This window comes from Aquarana catesbeiana, linkage group LG03 (assembly GCF_042186555.1).
Source record: "Aquarana catesbeiana isolate 2022-GZ linkage group LG03, ASM4218655v1, whole genome shotgun sequence".
NCBI lineage: Eukaryota > Metazoa > Chordata > Amphibia > Anura > Ranidae > Aquarana > Aquarana catesbeiana.
Genome location: NC_133326.1, coordinates 185179886 through 185198138, shown reverse-complemented (window position 1 = coordinate 185198138; position 18253 = coordinate 185179886). Strand labels below are relative to the sequence as shown.

The 18253-nt window shown below is 41.1% G+C and overlaps 1 protein-coding gene across 1 annotated transcript in view; it reads left to right on the top strand.

The window, feature by feature from the left end:
- The window catches only part of FBXL13 (F-box and leucine rich repeat protein 13), a 276722-nt gene that overhangs the window by 65219 nt on the left and 193250 nt on the right, over positions 1–18253 (top strand). Inside the window, exons 7-8 of the mRNA XM_073619601.1 lie at positions 13398–13502; positions 16055–16150. Coding sequence (XP_073475702.1) covers positions 13398–13502; positions 16055–16150 — 201 coding nt within the window. The remainder of the gene's footprint in view (positions 1–13397; positions 13503–16054; positions 16151–18253) is intronic.

Genomic DNA, 18253 nt, shown 5'->3' with positions numbered 1-18253 from the left:
GAATGTCTACTACATCCATCGACCCAGTTATTGATCTGTTAGTGTATCAAAAACAGTGTCAAATATGGCACTAGTTTTGTGTTTCTCTCTTTAACTTTTATAGTAAAAATTATTACAAAACAAATGAAGTTTTATTTCTCAGATACGTACATTATCTATATCAGTGATCGTTAATTTGTGATCTGTCGGACTTTTTCTGCTCATAAGCTATCCTTATTGTTAGTGTATTTTATGTATAGCCCAAGACAATTCCTTATTTTTCATTGTGGCCCAGGAATGACAAAAGGTTGGACACTAAAGGAATGTGATATAATTGGTTTGCACACATTGGGACTGCCTCTATGGGGAAGCCACAAGTTGTCTATTTTGATAGGGCTGATTTCCAAAACTTCTATGGTAACCCACAAGGTCATTTTAGTTCATTATATTTAGTGAGTTGGCATCATTGAGCCGCTAGTAAACACTGTGCACAGTGGAATCCTGGGCTTTTGGTTATGTCAGATGAATTACTTGGCTTGAGACTGTAGGACTGTAAGAACATATGGTGGGACATTTATTGGGAAAATTCTAAAGATGTACATTATTTTAGGCAGAAGGGACATTTTTAAACCAGCTATTCTACCAAACCAGGAAATAAGATATATGGCCTAACCCACCAAAAGAGCCTTCCGTTGAGATAAAATGATGCAGTAGCTGGCTATGTATAGTGTATAGTATACAGGAGTTTGTTAATTGAATGCCCAGATAAGTATGTTTGTGAGAAGACCATTGAAACGTTGCTGAAGTAGGAATATGGTAGGAGATGGCAGAAAAATGTTATGAGCCTTGGACTTTGCATTGTTTATTGAACAAGGAGGGAGTGGGCAAACTTATGAAGGTTGTCCATGAGGATAGGAAGTGTGGAGTATTGGTAATAAAGAACATGGTTTCATTCGCAAATAGGCATAGTTTGCGTATCGTGCCCAGCAATTCTAAACCAAATATATTAAGACTGTTGTGTTATCATTGAGGCTAGGGACTCTGTCATGATAACAAAAAGAAGGGGGAATAGGGAACAGCCCTAACTCATACCCCTCAGTATGGTAAAGTGAGCAGACTTAAATCCCCAACTTGTAACAAAGACTGTAGGAGAATAATGCAAGGTGGACATGACATCAATAAAATACAGGACAAAGCCTTGTTTGTGGAGGGTGTAAAGTAAATAAGGCTATGATATGAAGTCAAAAGCTTTTCTGATGTCTAAGAGGAGATTTTCAGTGATTCCTTGCTGTCATGCAATTTTGAGTCTCTTTAGACAGTGGCGTGACACATAGGAATTAAGTCCACCTAATCATTTCCAATAAGGCTACCAATTACTGTGTTTAATGTTGTTTTAAGGATTTTTGCTAACAGTTTCATCTTTTTATTTATTAAAGGGATTGGTCTGAAATTAAACCAGTGAGTGGTAGCTGTGTTGGGTTTGGGGATCATGCTTATAGATTCCTTTGGGGATCTGGAAGAGATGTTAATAGGTCAGAGAATTTCTTGTATCAGGATGCTGCAAAACCATCTGGTCCTGTTTTCTAATTTGGCTTAAGCACCTTAATGGCCTGTTGGATTTTCAAGCGTGTGATTGGGTTCTTGATTAGCCTTTAATACCTTTTTAGGTAAACTGTTAGACAAGGTAATTTGGTTTGTTGCAGACTGTCTGGTAAGTGAGCTGGGAATGTTGGATTCTGTTTTGACATGCATTGCCCTTTCATTTGCTCCTTGCTGTAAACACCAGGTAAAGGTTGGGGTGGTTGCCATTTGTTTGTATAGTTGATGAATTGGTGTGGGGGCACACTGGATACTTTCACTGCCATTGTGCTGTTGCTTGGTGTCCAGTGCATCCTTGTACCTTTAAGGAGGGGGGGGGGGCTCCCTCCAGGCATACCTGCCCTTAATCTATTCATTTTTATATATGTGCTCCAACTTTGGAGACTCTCAAATTATAGAGTTAGGACTGCAGTACACGGGGATGCCGTGAGTTGGCCTCTGCAGCTTATGCATGTATTTACAAATGTGTGCAAACTAACCTTTTTTTTTAATAATGTGATCTGTTAGGTTCAATTCGGTTTGTTGCAGGCTGGCTGGTAAGTGAGCTGGGAATTTTTGTTTGTTTCTTGATTACCCTTAAATATTCTCACAATGTGGGAAGGTTCAAGTAGGCAAAGAGATGGTGTGTCATGCACTTTGCAAATTGTTTAGGGGGAGCATATAGATTTGTCAGTTATTGATGGAAAAGTTCTAGCATTTTGGTGGCTTTGCAATTATAAGTACCAAATGTATTGCCTTTCAGAATGGGCTGTCCTTGCCTCCTGCTTCTCGGCATGTTCAGTTACCAAGAGGTTAAAGCTTTGTCTTGCAATTTCCGGTTTAATTTTGTTGAGAGTACATTGGGGTGGAAGATATGTTTGAATAGGAAAGCAGATGAAAGTGTCAACTACTATGGAGTTGTTTAGAGTCCAGGTATGATAGGTCCATCTGCTGTCTAGAGATCCCATGAAATTCATATACTAATAGAAGCAATTTTGTGTATTAAGTTTCTGAAAGGAAAATAAAAATTAGTTCATTAGTTCACATTATGTTCTGCTGGAACAGTAATGCCCTGTACACACGATAGTATTTTCCGATGGAAAATGTGTGATAGGACCTTGTTGTCGGAAATTCCAACCATGTGTAGGCTCCATCACACATTTTCCATAGGAATTTCCGACACACAAAGTTTGAGAGCAGGCTATAAAATTTTCCGTCAACAAAATCCGATTGGTTAAATTCCGATCGTGTGTACACAAATCCGACGCACAAAGTGCCACGCATGCTCAGAATAAATTAAGAGACGAAAGCTATTGGCTACTGCCCCGTTTATAGTCCCGACGTACGTGTTTTACATCACCGCGTTCAGAACGATCGGATTTTCTGACAACTTTGTGTGACCGGGGGGCGTGGCTTAGGCATGCACGAGTGAGGACGTGCCTTCTCAGAGCTCCGCGAGACCCGCACCGAACCTAGCCTGAATGGGGCAGCTTTCCCAGGGGGAAACACAGCTCAAAGGATGCCGCCGAAGCGCAGGATATCCCCGCAACCTCAGCGGACACCGCAGAACTGGTCCGAATCGCTGGACAACTTTTTTGGAGCCCGCAGAGATCCGGCAAGTAAAACCAAGATGGCGCCCGGCTCCCATGCGGCCAGGGATGCGTCCCCCATCAGCTTCCCACACATGCCTGTGCTGACCCTGCCTTCCCCCTCCTCTCCCTCAAGCTCAGACAGCGCTAAAGGACACACAAATGGAGGTGATCCCTGGGAGGACAGGGATATTAGATCTCACATCCTATCTCTCCCCACCAAGGCTACACCTGCTATAACTGTGCTTTACTTTTTAGGTTCATACTTATGCTCTGTGTGCTTACTGCGTTCCTCGCTGTGGGCCGGGATGTGCTGTCGGTCTCCTCTCCCTCCCTGAAAGTCGTATCCTACAACGTACGTGGCCTAGGATCCCCGTCAAAGCGCAGTAAGTTGTGGCTTGAGTTGAAACGTATGGGGGCGCATGTCATTTTCTTGCAGGAAACACATTTTTGCACTGACTCGGTCCCCCGCCTCCCTACCCATCTATATGCATCGTGGTATCTCAGCAATTTTCCACACCCTAAATCGGGGGGGTCGCTATAGCGATCCACAAACATTGTCCATTGATCCGTGACGGATCAATTGCTTGATCCAGAGGGTCGATTCGTGTTCGTTAAAGGCACCATTTTTAACCGTAAATTTACTTTTGCAGCTGTGTACGCCCCGAATAACAAACAGCTTACCTTCCTAGACTCCACTTTGGAGTCCCTGTCTGCCTTCCGGGAGGGTCAGCTTATTTTGGGGGGAGCATTTTAGGAAGTCCCTTCTGACACACCATTTAGTAGACTGCTGGAGATTACTCCACCCAACTGACAGGGATTATAGCTATTTTTCAGCCACTCATAATACTTATACCCGCATAGATCTTTTGATGATGGACCAGTACTCCCTTGACTCCTTAGCTGGAGCTTCCATAGGTTCTATCACCATCTTTGACCACACGCCAGTTTCCATCTCCTTGCATCCCTTATCAACGGAGGCTCGGACATGGAGCTGGCGTTTGAACGACAACATATTGGATAACGCGGTTGCTTTGAAACAAGTTTCAGAAACCATCTCTCTGTATTTTGCAGAGAATAAACCAGGTGAGGTGGGCATGGGATCCGTTTGGGAGGGTCATAAGGCAGTGGTTCAGGGGGAGCTGATTTCCCAGGGGACAAGACTAAAAAAAGCCAGGGAAAGGGAATTACAGACCCTCTTAGCCAAAATACGTTCAGCAGAACTCGTACATAAGAAAAATGTTACCCCTAGTATGGCGTCAGAGTTATCTGCCCTTAGACTGGAATTAGCCACTTTACTAGACACCAAAATTAAGGTACGAATATGACATTTGGCGCACAAATTCTACAAATTTGGTAATAAATGTGGCTGGTTGCTGGCAAGAGCTCTCAAGCAACAACGGGCCACTGGACACGTACATAAACTCACCTCCACGATGGGTGCCTCAGTTGTCCACTCCTCAAAAATAGCTAACTCATTTAAGGAATATTATGCAGTTGCACCGTCTCCCAGGAGCCTTGCCCGGTTCTTCGGAACCTCAACGGGTCGAACATATTCTTCATTATCTCACAGAGGCCAACTCCCCACAACTAGAGGCCTCCATTGGCAAACAATTAGATACCCCCATTTCTGTATCGGAGATCCAGGCGGTGGTGAAAGACCTCCCTAATGGGAAAAGCCCAGGCCCAGACGGCTATACTAACACCTACTACAAGAAATATTCTGAGGTGCTCTCTAATCCCATGTGTGCCTATTTTACGGCCTTGGCCTCCGGTACGGTAATGCCCTCAGAAGCACTAATGGCGCACATTACAGTTCTCCCAAAAGAGGGGAAAGACCACACTTTGCCAGGAAATTATAGGCCTATATCACTTTTGAACACCGATATTAAGATCTTGGCCAAAATATTGGCCAATAGACTCCCGAGGGTGATCCACCCTGACCAGACAGGATTTATCATGGGCAGAGAGGCTAGGGATAAGTCAAATAGGGCTCTCCAACTGATACAGTGGGTGAATCTCAGGGGACGACCTCCCCCTGTCTCTTGCTTTCCACGGACGCAGAGAAAGCGTTTGATAGGGTGGACTGGACCTACATGAAAATGGTGCTGACCAGACTCGGTCTGGGCCCCAATATGATGGCTTGGATATCCTCTCTGTATAGCTTCCCGACTGCCAGGGTGAAGGTTAATGGGCTACTGTCCGATACCTCTCCGATTAGTAATGGGACACACCAGGGGTGCCCGTTATCCCCCCTCATATTTGCCTAACCCTCGAACCACTGCTCACTAGGATCCGCCTCAATAGCGATATTAGGGGCTTCAGGGTAGGTCCGATGGAACATAAGTTATCTGCCTATGCAGACGACGTCCTGTTTTATGTCTCTGATCCCCTGATATCATTACCTAACATTATGGCAGAGCTGAAAGCATTTAACTTACTATCTAGATTGGTATCATAATACCCCTTATAAACTATGGGTGCCCCTGGACAGGTTTCTAGCAGGTCAAAACTGATCACATGCCCCCTGGGTCCCCCCGGGAACATAGAGGTCTCTCGATGCTGGTCTCTCCAATGGCTGCCCACGCCTTGGCCATCTGGGATGCCCTGAACAGGGAAGGGAAGCTCACACTACTGATCTCCCCCTTGGCACCCTTAAGCGGCTTCCCCTGGTTCGCTCCTGGGGAACATCCGTCCTTCTTTAGGTCCTGGGTGGCTGATGGAGAGTCCAGATGTGGCAGATTTGTTCAGGACCAGGGCTTGTTGACACTGACCATGTTAAGGGAACAGTATGGCTCGTTCCCTATGGATGAATGGCGTTACAGACAGCTTAAGCACTTTGTCGACAGTCTTCCACAGGGAGTCCGGTCACCTACTTTAGCCTCGCCATTCGAGCGTTTATGTATGGCAGACTCGGCTATTCCCCATGCCATTTCAGTACTATATGACCTATTGTTGAACATGCATACTGGGGGGAAGCCAGGATTCAATAGAGATTGGGAGAGGGACCTTCAGCACATCTTCACAGAGCCTCAGTTGGAACATTTATATAGACTGACCCACTCGAGCACGGTGGATACGAAAATGCAGGAGAATAGTTATAAAATTTTGACTAGGTGGTAAAGAGTACCCTCCAAGCTCACGAAGATATATCCTTCCCTTTCAGATGCCTGCTGGAGAGAATGTGGCCTCAGAGGCTCATTCCTTCACATCTGGTGGGAATGCCCTAAATTACGGCCCTTTTGGTTGGATAACCATGCTCAGATCAAGGTTATTCTGGATCTGGAACTCCCAGATTCCCCGTTGGAATCCTTGCTGCATGTTCCCACCACTCCTCTTGCCCAATACCGCAAATCTGTTCTTCCCCATCTGCTTAATGTGGCTCGGCGCTTAATCCCAATCTATTGGAAAACGCCCTGTATACCTACTCACGCTGAATGGGTGGCTTTAGTTAATCAAATTAAGGCCGCAGAGGAGTGGATGGCACAATATAAAGATAGATACGAGAAGTTTTACTCCACGTGGGCTACCTGGATAAATTATGCAAACCCACCTGGACTATCTACTCAGGGGCCCTCAACGACTGCGGCTCCCTCTGTTTGATGGAGCTGGGTTGGGGAGAGTGCGGTGTGCCAGAGAGCCAGACAGGCTCAGAGACAGTATAACTCTGGCAGATTTGTCACAGATTACCTTAGCCTACCACACTGGCAGATGTTTTTTTTTTTTTGGTTCTTTACAGATTAAGGACACAATACTATCTTATTTTGTTTTTATTTTTATTTTTATTTTATTTTTGTTTTTTCTCTCTTACTTAAATGTGTTTCCCTTACCCCACTTTGTTCCTTATGGTGATGGGCCCAGGGTCTAAATGTGCGGTCTCAGGTTTACCTTTCATTAGAGACAAATATACTTTATAGCGATGTACCGGAAAGGGATGATAGGGGTGATCCATTGATGTTAGAGTTCATATCATGATTATAACATGTTGATAACAATCCCCCCAGGACGATTCCCTAAATGGTGTCCATCTCTAGGTTATTTTCATTTTCATGTGACCTGCCTACACCCGATATGGGACCCATCAATTTATAACCTGTCATGTCATATCTTCTACTACTTCTATGTTTTGTTACATGTCTGCTTGTTTGTTAACTGAAATTTTTTTCAAAATAAAGATTATAAAAAAAAACAAACAAACAAAAAAAAAACTTTGTTTGACCGTGTGTATGCAAGACAAGTTTGAGCCAACATCCATTGGAAAAAATCCATGGATTTTGTTTTCGGAATGTCCGATCAATGTCCGATTGTGTGTACAGGGCATAAGAATGTTTTCATAGAACCAAAGCACCAAGTGTTATGACATTATCAGTAGCTGCTCCACATCATTTACATGCTTATAGAAACACATTGTGGACAACAAAGGTTTCTACTTGCTTTCACATTATTGGATGATGAAAGTCAGCATAGCATTACCACATTTACTAAGCTAAGGGAAAATTCCCTCACAGAGTGAATAGCCGGTTTGGTTTAGTAAATCAACCACTTTATTTTGTTCCTTGTAAGTGAATTACTACTAAGTCAAGATTCTATGGGGTCAATTCACTAATACCGCGTACACACGAGCGGACTTTACGGCAGATTTTGCCCGGCGGACTTTTCAACGGACTTTACGACGGACTTTCTGAATGAACGGACTTGCCTACACACAATCAACCAAAGTCCGTCGAATCCGTACGTGATGACGTACGACCGGACTAAAACAAGGAAGTTCATAGCCAGTAGCCAATAGCTGCCCTAGCATGGCTTTTTGTCCGTCGAACTAGCATACAGATGAGTGGACTTTTCGACCGGACTCGAGTCCGTCGGATAGATAGAAGTCCGTCCAACTTTTGAGAAAACAAAGTCCGCTGGAGCCTACACACGATCGAATTGTCTGACGAAATCCCGTCCGCCGGGCAAAGTCTGCCATAAAGTCCGCTCGTGTGTACACGGCATAAGAGTTAAATAATGGCTAATCCTTTGCGGTAAAATAATGCATGCGGTAACAATTGTGCAAGTGTTTAATTCACTAAGAATTTGTAGTTAAATACCGCATGTGGTATTTGTTCCATTTAGCCATAATTACCACATTAGTTAATGTGGTAATTTACCGCATTGAGCTGGTTGCTAAGCAGCGGGCCGGGAAGCCAGACCCTGCGTCCTTAACAACTGGTTATTCTGGACCTGGAACTCCCAGATTCCCCGTTGGAAGAAAATTCCAAGCACATAACTAAAGTTGGGTTTTTAGAGAAAAAAAAAACTTTGTTGCAAGATGTCAGCAGCTATAGTCCTCTAGTCTGAAAACATTCGCGTCACATTTTTGCTGGGTTTGGTGAGTAGCTTGGATATAGGCCTCAATACAGCTGCTGCTTCTATGGCAGGGCAAGGAAGGATATTTCATCATGCTTGACAAATAAGGCTTTGAATAAATAAGAAAAATGTTGCACTTAGAGATCATTTTCATTGTCAACTCTATAAAACAATGCAGAAAGTCAGTTTTGAAAGCTAAGTGTTATTGCTGTCTATTTAAGGAGTGTGAGATTTATAGGAGTGTGAGATTTATAGGAGTGTGAGATTTATTTCCCTGAATTGTTGACACAGATCTGCTTGGTTTGTAAATTCTCCCCTTAAGAAAATTGAGTACTGTCCGTGATACTTTTTTTATTTATTTTTTTATTTGCACTAACATACAATTTTTCAGGACAAGCTTTCGGGGTATGTCCCCTTCTTCAAGGTCCAAGCAGTACTGATTCACACATTTTTAAGCAGAATGTTAAAGAAAAAAAGGAAAAAAAAAAAAAAAAAAAAAAAAAAAAAAAAAAAAAAACAAAAACACATACAAATCAATGGTAATAAAGATAGCAGCAGAGTTAGTGAGATAAGACAGAGGGAGAGCTAGGAGGGAATGCAAGGGGGGGAAATACTAATCACAGAGCGGTCGTAAAACTTTAGCATAATGTGTAAAGAAACCAATGTCTAAATTCAGGCCATTATTCTTTGTGTCAAAAAGAAGTATCATTCTTAGTTCAAACGTTTTCCTTTCCTGGATAGTTCTGAAATTCCCTTTAAGAACTAAGACATTGAGGTCTTCTATGGTGTGGTCCGATTGTGAGAAATGATGTCCCACAGGTGTGCATAAACTGTCTTCTTTATGTTCTTTGATGGTATGTCTGTGCAAATTCATCCTCACTTGCAACTTCTGTCCTGTTTCACCAACATAAGATCCTTTGCTGCACCTTTTGCATTGGATGAGGTACACAACATTACTTGAGGTACAGCTGTAAGATCCCATGATATAGAAGGTCCCATTTGTGTGTGTAACACTTTTGGATAGATTTATCTGGTTGCATAGTTTGCAGCGTTTTTTATTGCAGGGTTTGCAACCATTATTTTTGACTTCATAATCAGAGTGAAGTTTCCTGCTGATTAGTTTGTGTCTGAGGTTGGGTGGTTGTCTGAAAGCTAATAATGGGGGTTGTTGGAATATTCCTTTCAGAGTTTCATCCTCTGTTATAATGGGTTGTAAATCTTTAATTATCTTTTTGATCCCTTCAAGTGCTGGGTTGTATGTGGTCACTAGAGGTACTCGGTTATTTGTTTTTTTCTCTGTGTATTGGAGGAGATTTTCTCTTCGGGTTTTCAAGGCTGTGTTTATGCTGTTGTTTATGGTTTTGTCTTTGTAACCTTTCTTATGGAAGGAGTCTGCCAGTGTTCTGAGATGTTTATCTCTGTCTTCTGGGTCTGAACAAATTCGGTGGTATCTGATGGCCTGGCTGTGTATGATGGCCCGTTTGGTGTGTTGGGGGTGAAAACTGGAACTATGAAGATAGCTGCATCGGTCAGTCGGTTTTCTGTATATTGACGTGTGTAGCTTGTCATCCCTGATGTATACTGTAGTGTCCAGGAAGTTGACATGTGTGTTCGAATAGTCCATTTTTAGTTTGATAGATGGGTGAAAAGTGTTGATCAATGAAAAGAATTGGTTTAGATTTTCTTCACCTTCAGTCCATATCATGAATATATCATCAATATAGCGATAATATCTGTATGGCTTTTGTTGTATGCTGTTCAGAAATTTGTCCTCCAGGTCAGCCATAAATAAATTTGCATATTGGGGTGCCATTTTGCTTCCCATAGCAGTACCCATACACTGGAGATAGATGTCATTATTGAAAGTGAAGTAGTTGTGTGTAAGAATGAATTCAATGAGCCGTGTCACATCCTCAGCAGTGTATTTGTGGTCTGGTGAGGATGATAAGAATCTGTGACATGCCGCCAACCCATCCTTGTGAGGGATGTTACTGTACAGAGATTCTACATCCATAGTGACTAGAAGAGTATTAGGTGGTAATTGTTGTATATTGTTAAGCTTGTTCAGAAAATCAGTGGTGTCTTGCAGGAAACTTGCAGTGTTCATGACTAAAGGTTTTAACATGTTTTCTACAAGGCCTGAGATATGTTCAGTAAGTGTATTCATACCTGTTATAATGGGTCTGCCTGGATTTCCTGGCTTGTGGATCTTGGGCAGCATGTAGAAGTCTCCCATTTCTGGATTATCCGGAATTGCATTGATGAGTTCTGAATGTAGGTGGCTTGGCATTGTCGCAATGAGACCTTTTAATTGCTTAGTAAAATCCTGGGTCGGATCATAATCCAGTTTTTTGTAGTAAGTAGTATTTGCCAGCTGCCTCTGGCCCTCTTGTATATATTTGTCTGTATCCATCACAACGACTGCTCCCCCTTTATCTGCTGGTTTGATGGTTATGGCCTGATTATTGCGCAGATCATGTACAGCTCTTCGCTCCAGTGGCGAAAGGTTGTATAATGTTTTCTTTTGCTGGGTGGATATCAGGGATGTAACTCGCAGCCTGAAGCTGTCAATATAGGTATCCAGTTTGGGGTTGCGTCCTTGTGGAGGTGTGAAGTTGCTGTTCTTTTTCCTTTTGTAACCATCTATTGTCCTAGGATTCCTTTCCTTACTGTCAAAATATTCTTTGAGCCTTAGTCTCCTAAAGAATTCCTCCATATCTGACCATACCTGTAATTTATCCAATTTGGTGGTTGGGCAGAATGTGAGGCCTTTGGAGAGGACTGTTGTTTCTGGTGTAGTAAGTTGATGATTTGACAAATTTATTATTCCGAGTTCCTCTGTTATATCCACATTTTCTGTAAAGTCAGCATTTACACAAAGGATACCTTGGGATTCTGGATTGGCTTCCAAGTTGCTGATAGCAGGAGTTATAGAAGTTGTGTTTGTTTTGTGTTGTTTAGGTTGTATCCAAAAGGTCTGCTCTTGGTGTAGCTTTTGGAGTTTTTTTTGCTTCCTGTTCATGGCAAGTTTTTGCAGTTGTCTTTGTAAGGTTTCAATTTCATTCTTAATTTGGTTGATGCTTGTGGGATCCAATGGTGTTGAGGTTTCAAACACCAACTGCTTTTGTTTCCGGATTGTTTCCCTTTTACCATAGAGTTTATGAATGAGGTTGTTCCTTAACCTCTCGCTGGTACGTCTGCAGAGTCCTTCTGCATAAGGAGAGTTCAGTGTATTTGCACAAGGATTTTTAATCCGGAGACCCTGTGGTATGAGATTCCTCTTTTTGCATCTTGAGAGAAAGAAGATGTCGCTGTTGACCTGTGTTTCCTTTGTGATCAGGTTGGTTAACTGCTTCTTTATGCGGCTATATGCAGTATCTTCCATCATACTTGATTTGATTTCCCCTTAAGAAGTAATGTTTTACCAAATGAATGCAAGTGCCTTATACCATGTATGCGCCTTTTTGAAATAATAGATAATATCAGAATTAATCAAATAGAATAAAGGCAGTGTAGTAACATTGCATTCAACTTTAAATAAGAGGTATTCCAGGGTCTATTTTATTGTGTCTAGAGAGTATTTATTACTGTAATTAGACAAATTCCTGAAGATTGTGGCTTTACATCTGTTACACAGCTGTTAATAAGGGTGTCTACCTTTTAGCATCATGTAACTTTCTCTACCCTGTCCGGTATGTGTGACTCGTTGAGATAAATATAGGGTAAGTATACTGAAAGTATTTCATTTACTAAAGGACAGTGGGTTTGATTCACTAAATTTGAAGAGTACAAAATCTGGTGCAGTTCTGCATAGAAACCAATCAGCTTTCAGGTGTTTTGTCAAAGGTTAATAAAGCGTTTGTTACCCCAACACTTCATATTCCTGATATGTGCCTGTAGTATCATGTACTTGTATGAGAAAGTATCCTGTTCTCTTTGTATTGCATCCTATATGTGAAATCCCTGGTGTTTCTGGCAGTCCCCTTGCTTTTCTATTAAAAACTGACCACAGTAAGCAGGGGAACACACCGTGGTCAGTTCTCTAGCTATGTTGGAACTCAGTGTACTCTGCTCCAATGAATTGTCCTGCCACCCCCCCCCCCCCGCACAGCCATTCACTGGGAAGCTCAGTGTGTTGCTGGTTCTCCTCCCTCCAGCTCTTATACAGCTGAGAACAGAGGGTAGGTGATCATTTATAAAAAAGGGAACAAAGGTATTTATAATGTTTTTTTTATAACTATACAAAAAATGTTTGCCTTTCATTTCTATTTTAAACTGAATGGGTTGTTTTACAATGTGATCATTTACAATCACTTTATTTAAACAAGCTGAAGTTAGAAGCTGATTGGCTACCATGTACATCTGTATCAGATTTTGCACTCTCCAGTTTTAGTAAATGAACACCTGCCAATTGCCAATTTCTTTTAAATAAAATACTGTTTTACCGGTTGTCATCCTTTGTTGCATCTCAGTGCAGCTGATCTTCTTCAGCCTCTTTCAAGCCACATCCAATCTACATGCATGCACTCTAGTGATGACTATGTGGCATTTCTCAGGATGAGTTTCCTGATGGTGACAAAAGTGGACCATGCCGGGATAATGTGATGCTTAAATGGCCACATGTAGTCTCCATCAAAAGCCCCTGTAACAGGATGAGAATGCAGGAGCATAGCTTTAACAAGGAGACAGGGACTCAGCTTTGCTACTCTGTTATAGGAAATGCTTGATCAAGGACATTCATGGCAGGATCACTAGATATTATTTGAATGAATGATACCGATTCAAAAAGACTCAAAATTGCATCAACATGTTAAAGCTTATATTTTAGTGATTGGGTTTACATATCCTTTAACATTTGTGTTGATTTCAACTTTATACTATATCTCACATTATTTTATCTAGCGATTGGAAAGAGGCGATATGGATGATTTAGGAAACTTTGATTCATCTACAGTGAGAGAAGGTGAAGATGCTGTGTCACAGTTGCCACAGAAAGCTATTCTGAAGGTAAGTCTATCTATATTTGCACTGATGTTAGTGCTTGTGTACAATACACGCACTTTTATATATGCCAGTTCACATCTGAATACCTAAATCTACTTAATCCATGCATTTCTGCTTGCAAAGTTCTTCGAATATGTTTTGTACATTTCTTTATTGTTTTGATAAAGAACGTATGTTAAGTTTGGTATGGGTGAGTCATAATATAAGGGATGCTTCATTTGGCAGTAGACGGTTTCTTTTTTTATTGTTCAGAGCACCTCATAAATCTGATTTAATTTGAAAGTGATTCAACTCACAATACATATGACCTAACAGATATGTTTTTTAAGAGATCAGAAGTTAATTGTGATAAGACTATGTTGTGTCTTCCTTAAAAGTGAATCAGTGACATTGACCAATCTACTTTTTTTAATCAGCAATGTTCCAGACTTGTTTTCATATTTCAGCTATGGGTCTGTTAATTTGCTCACATTATTACTTATGCTACAGAGGTGAAAGCTGTGTTTTGATGGACTTGTCTTTGAAGAGTTATTTAATTCTGTAATAAAAAAAAGACTAAAAAATAATTAAAAAAAAAACATAGAAAAAATAAAAAATATATTTTTCTGTGAAGAGCATCTGCTGGGACTGATTGTTTGAAACAAGAGTACAAACTTTCAATTATAAAACTAGCTGTTTGGAAACAAGAAAAAAGGAAAAAGTGTATTATAACTTAGCAAGAGGTGTGGCTGGTATGTCCTAAGTAGATAAGGCACCTCATCCCAGAAATTGATTACAATAGGAAGAGCAAGGGGAGAGGGGATTATAACGGTGCTGGTTACAAAACAATACACAGTATAAATTGTAAGAAGACTATCAAATTTTATTATAAAAATTTAAAAACAAAACGTAATGATACACAATAATTAACCACAGATACACTGTAATATGGGAGAAAATAGGTGATCTGTTGGCCAGAGAAATGGTGGCCAAGATGGTGATAGCAGATCAATTCTTCCCTACTAGTTTCGCCAAAACATTGGCTTCATCAGAGGAATACAATACATCAAAAACATATATAGCTCTGAAAAGGAAAAAGAGGGAAATACGGTTTAAAAGGAAGAGATCAAAATCAATATGCAAACACACAACATAGAAACACAATGTAGATTGCTGAATGATTAGGCAACATGATGGCATATGTCCAAATCCCTTCCCCCCATCTCCCACCACCACAATCTAACATCTGAAGGGAAATATTCCCAAGGCCCCAAAATTCAAAAAGGGTTTTAAATGCTAAATGGCAGCTTACCCTGGGAGCTGTATAATATAGTCCAGGGCTGTTAACCAAATTATGAGTAGGAATAGGCAAGAAACCGAGAGGGAAAAAGAGCCAATGCGGACAGGCAGGTGTTGCCAAACAAACGGCGTTCACATTTATTAGGTCTCCAGAGTGGCCGTGGGGGCTTGCCATCCTACTGGAACTGGGCCGCATTGGCCCTGCTCTGTTGGGCTGTTGGGGTACGTTGGGTGAATTTTGGGGCCTGGGGATTATTTCCCTTCAGATGTTAGATTGTGGTGTTGGGAGATGGGGGGAAGGGATTTGGACATATGCCATCATGTTGCCTAATCATTCAGCAATCTACATTGTGTTGCTATGTTGTGTGTTTGCATATTGATTTTGAGCTCTTCCTTTTAAACCTTATTTCCCTCTTTTTCCTTTTCAGAGCTGTATATGTTTTTTGATATATTCTATTCCCCTGATGAAGCCAATGTTTTGGCGAAACTAGTAGGGAAGAATTGATCTGCCATCACCTTCTTGGCCACCATTTCTCTGGCCAACAGATCACCTATTTGCTCCCATATTACAGTGTATATGTGGTTCATTATTGTGTATCATTACGTTTTGTTTTAAAGTTTTTGGAATAAAATTTGATAATCTTCTTACAATTTATACTGTGTATTGTTTTGTAACTGGCACCGTTATAATCTCCTCTCCCCTTGCTCTTCCTGTTGTATTATAACTTAATTAATAATTCATTTGAAGTGTATTTCCAAATTTGCAGCAAAATTTGGATAAAACCTACTTTATATTTGTTACATATCCCCATTCACATAGCATACCATAAAAAGAAATAAAACTGCAGCTTACCTTTTTTAGATGCTCTATTCTGGACCAACCAAAAGGAAAAATCCTACTTAGTTCTCTTTGTTTATGAGGGGGCTGAGCAACTGTGTTTGCCATAACTAACCCTATCAGTACTGTGCATGCAGATCTTCATTATCAATTCTAACTACATTTTCCTTTGCCTGTTTCCTTCACATATCAAATGCTTACATTCATTAATAAAAAGTATTACATTATGCATTTGGAAGCATAAATATGTTCCAAGTTTGTGTACATTGCGTTAGCATTGGAACCCTGCCAACTGCACAGCAGAACATATTGCTGTAATATAGTACACATTTACATTGTGGTTAGAGACACAGTCCCAGTTTTGTTTTTCCCACCTTTCATCTTTTGTATTTATTCCATATGCTTCCACAATGTGCTGTATTGTTTTACATTTCTACAGATATTTGCTTTCATGGATTTAATAGATCTTGCAAGAAGTGCTCAAGTGTGTCGATCTTGGAAGATAATAACACAAAATAGTTTTCTTTGGAATAGTGTAAGTACATCATGATTCCCAAAATGTATACACCACATATGGCTGTAAAGGTTTTTGTTTATTCAGGTTGCGGTATAGCTAGTACTAGTTAGTCATATTTAATAACTAGATTGCTCTGTAATGCTGAAGACGTTTAATTGCTCAACATCATTAAATGGCAAAACATTCTGATTATTAACAAACATGTCCAAGTAACTTATTTACTAGATGTAAGTCTCATGAGTGCTCGCTCAGTAACAATAAAAATGTGCATTCACACACAACCACCATGTGTCCAAATCTTAAGTTGTAGGCCTTGCCATCTTGTCATGTGCTGCCACATACTGTAGGTGGCTATATCTTGTCCTTCATTCTGTACTCAGCAAATCCTGCACCTGCTTTATAGGATAAGGATTAAAGTGGTTGTAAAGGCAGAAGGTTTTTTATTTTAATGCATTCTATACTATAAGATAAAAAACCTTCTGTGTGCTGCAGCCCCCCTAATTCTTACCTGAGCCCCTCTCTATCCAGCAATGTTGCACGAGAGACTCGGCTGGCCAGGACTCTCCCTCCTGATTGGCTGAAACATAGCAGTGGGCTCCATTGGCTACCGCTGCTGTCACTCAAAGCCAGTGAGCCAATGAGGAGAGAAAGGGGGCAGGGCCAAGCCGCGACTCTGTGTCTTGGCTCGGGTGCCCACAAAGAAAGCTGCTTGCTGTGGGGGCACTCAGCTGGAGGGAGGTGCCAGGAACTCCAGCGAGGGACCAGAGAAGGAGAGGATTTGGGCATAACTCTAACCATTAAAATTAACTCTTAAAGTGATATTAAAGTCTTGTTTTTTGTAAGTATGACTAGTTTATTATTTTTAAACTAAAAAAACAAGGCTTTAATATCACTTTAAGAGCTCATTTTAGGGGTTAGAGTAAGAGTCATGTTAAAACAGTATTAAACCCAAAAATGAAAATGTATTAAATTGCAATTTAGCAATTCTTAGATGTAACGGTTGAATTAGTTTTCTCCTTTTAGGCTTTTTTTCCTTTATTTTCATCTAAGAATTTATTTTCATCTGGAGATCCAGTCAGTAAGTCTGTTATTTTTTAACTTCTTTTTTAGCAGATGATCCTGTCCATACAGAGTAGCAGTTAGAGGGTTGAGACAAACCATTTAACCACTTCCCGCTCTTATGGACATCCTCGGACTGCAGTGGTTATACTGGGATGATGCCTGCACCCATCCGGTATCAGTCTTATTAGCCGGCGATTCTGAGAAATGCAGAAGTGATCCTAGTGGCTAATTAGCCACTTGATCACTTCTGCGGGTGGCGGAAAGGAGTCCCACCCCCCATCCCATGGCCACCCGCAGAAGTGATCCTAGTGGATAATTAGCCACTTGATCACTTCTGCGGGTGGTGGAAAGGGGTCTCACCCCCCCATCCCATGGCCACCGCTGCCGCCTCTCTCAGGCTTTCTGGTCCCATTGCAGAGTCCAGGAGCGATGCAGCTTTGGCTGCCCTGTACAGAGAGAGAGGAACTGACATTGTTTGTCACTTCTGGTTCTGCCTCTTTGTTTACCTGCCCTTTAGAGGCCAGGGGAGCAGCCGATCAGACTGATCTGTGTCTGATCGGCTGCATGGGAGGCTAGAGGAGAGACCCCAAATCCCTCCATAAAGAGGACCTGTCACGGCCCATGCTGTCACAAGGGATGTTCATCCCTTGTGCTAGCAATAAAGTTAGTACAAACAAAAAAAAACAAGTTTAATAACAATTTTTTTGGTATAAAATAAAAAAAAATTAAAGTGCCCCCATCCCACCATGATTGCGCGCAATTGCGAACGCATATGTTAACGGTGATCGCACCACACATGTGAGGTGTTTTTTAATGTTTTTTTAAATTCATGAGTGCAAATGACCACCATTTTATTCTATAGGGTCTCCGCTAAAAAAAAAAAAATATATATATATAATCTTTGGAGGTTCTAAGTAATTTTCTAGAAAAGTAGATATTTACATGTAGCAATGAAGTGTCAAATTTGGCCCGGATGGGAAGTAGTTAACAGTGACAGGGGTGCTTACAATGGCCAGCATTTATTCAGTTATGTAAAACCTTTATCCCAAAAGGGAAAAA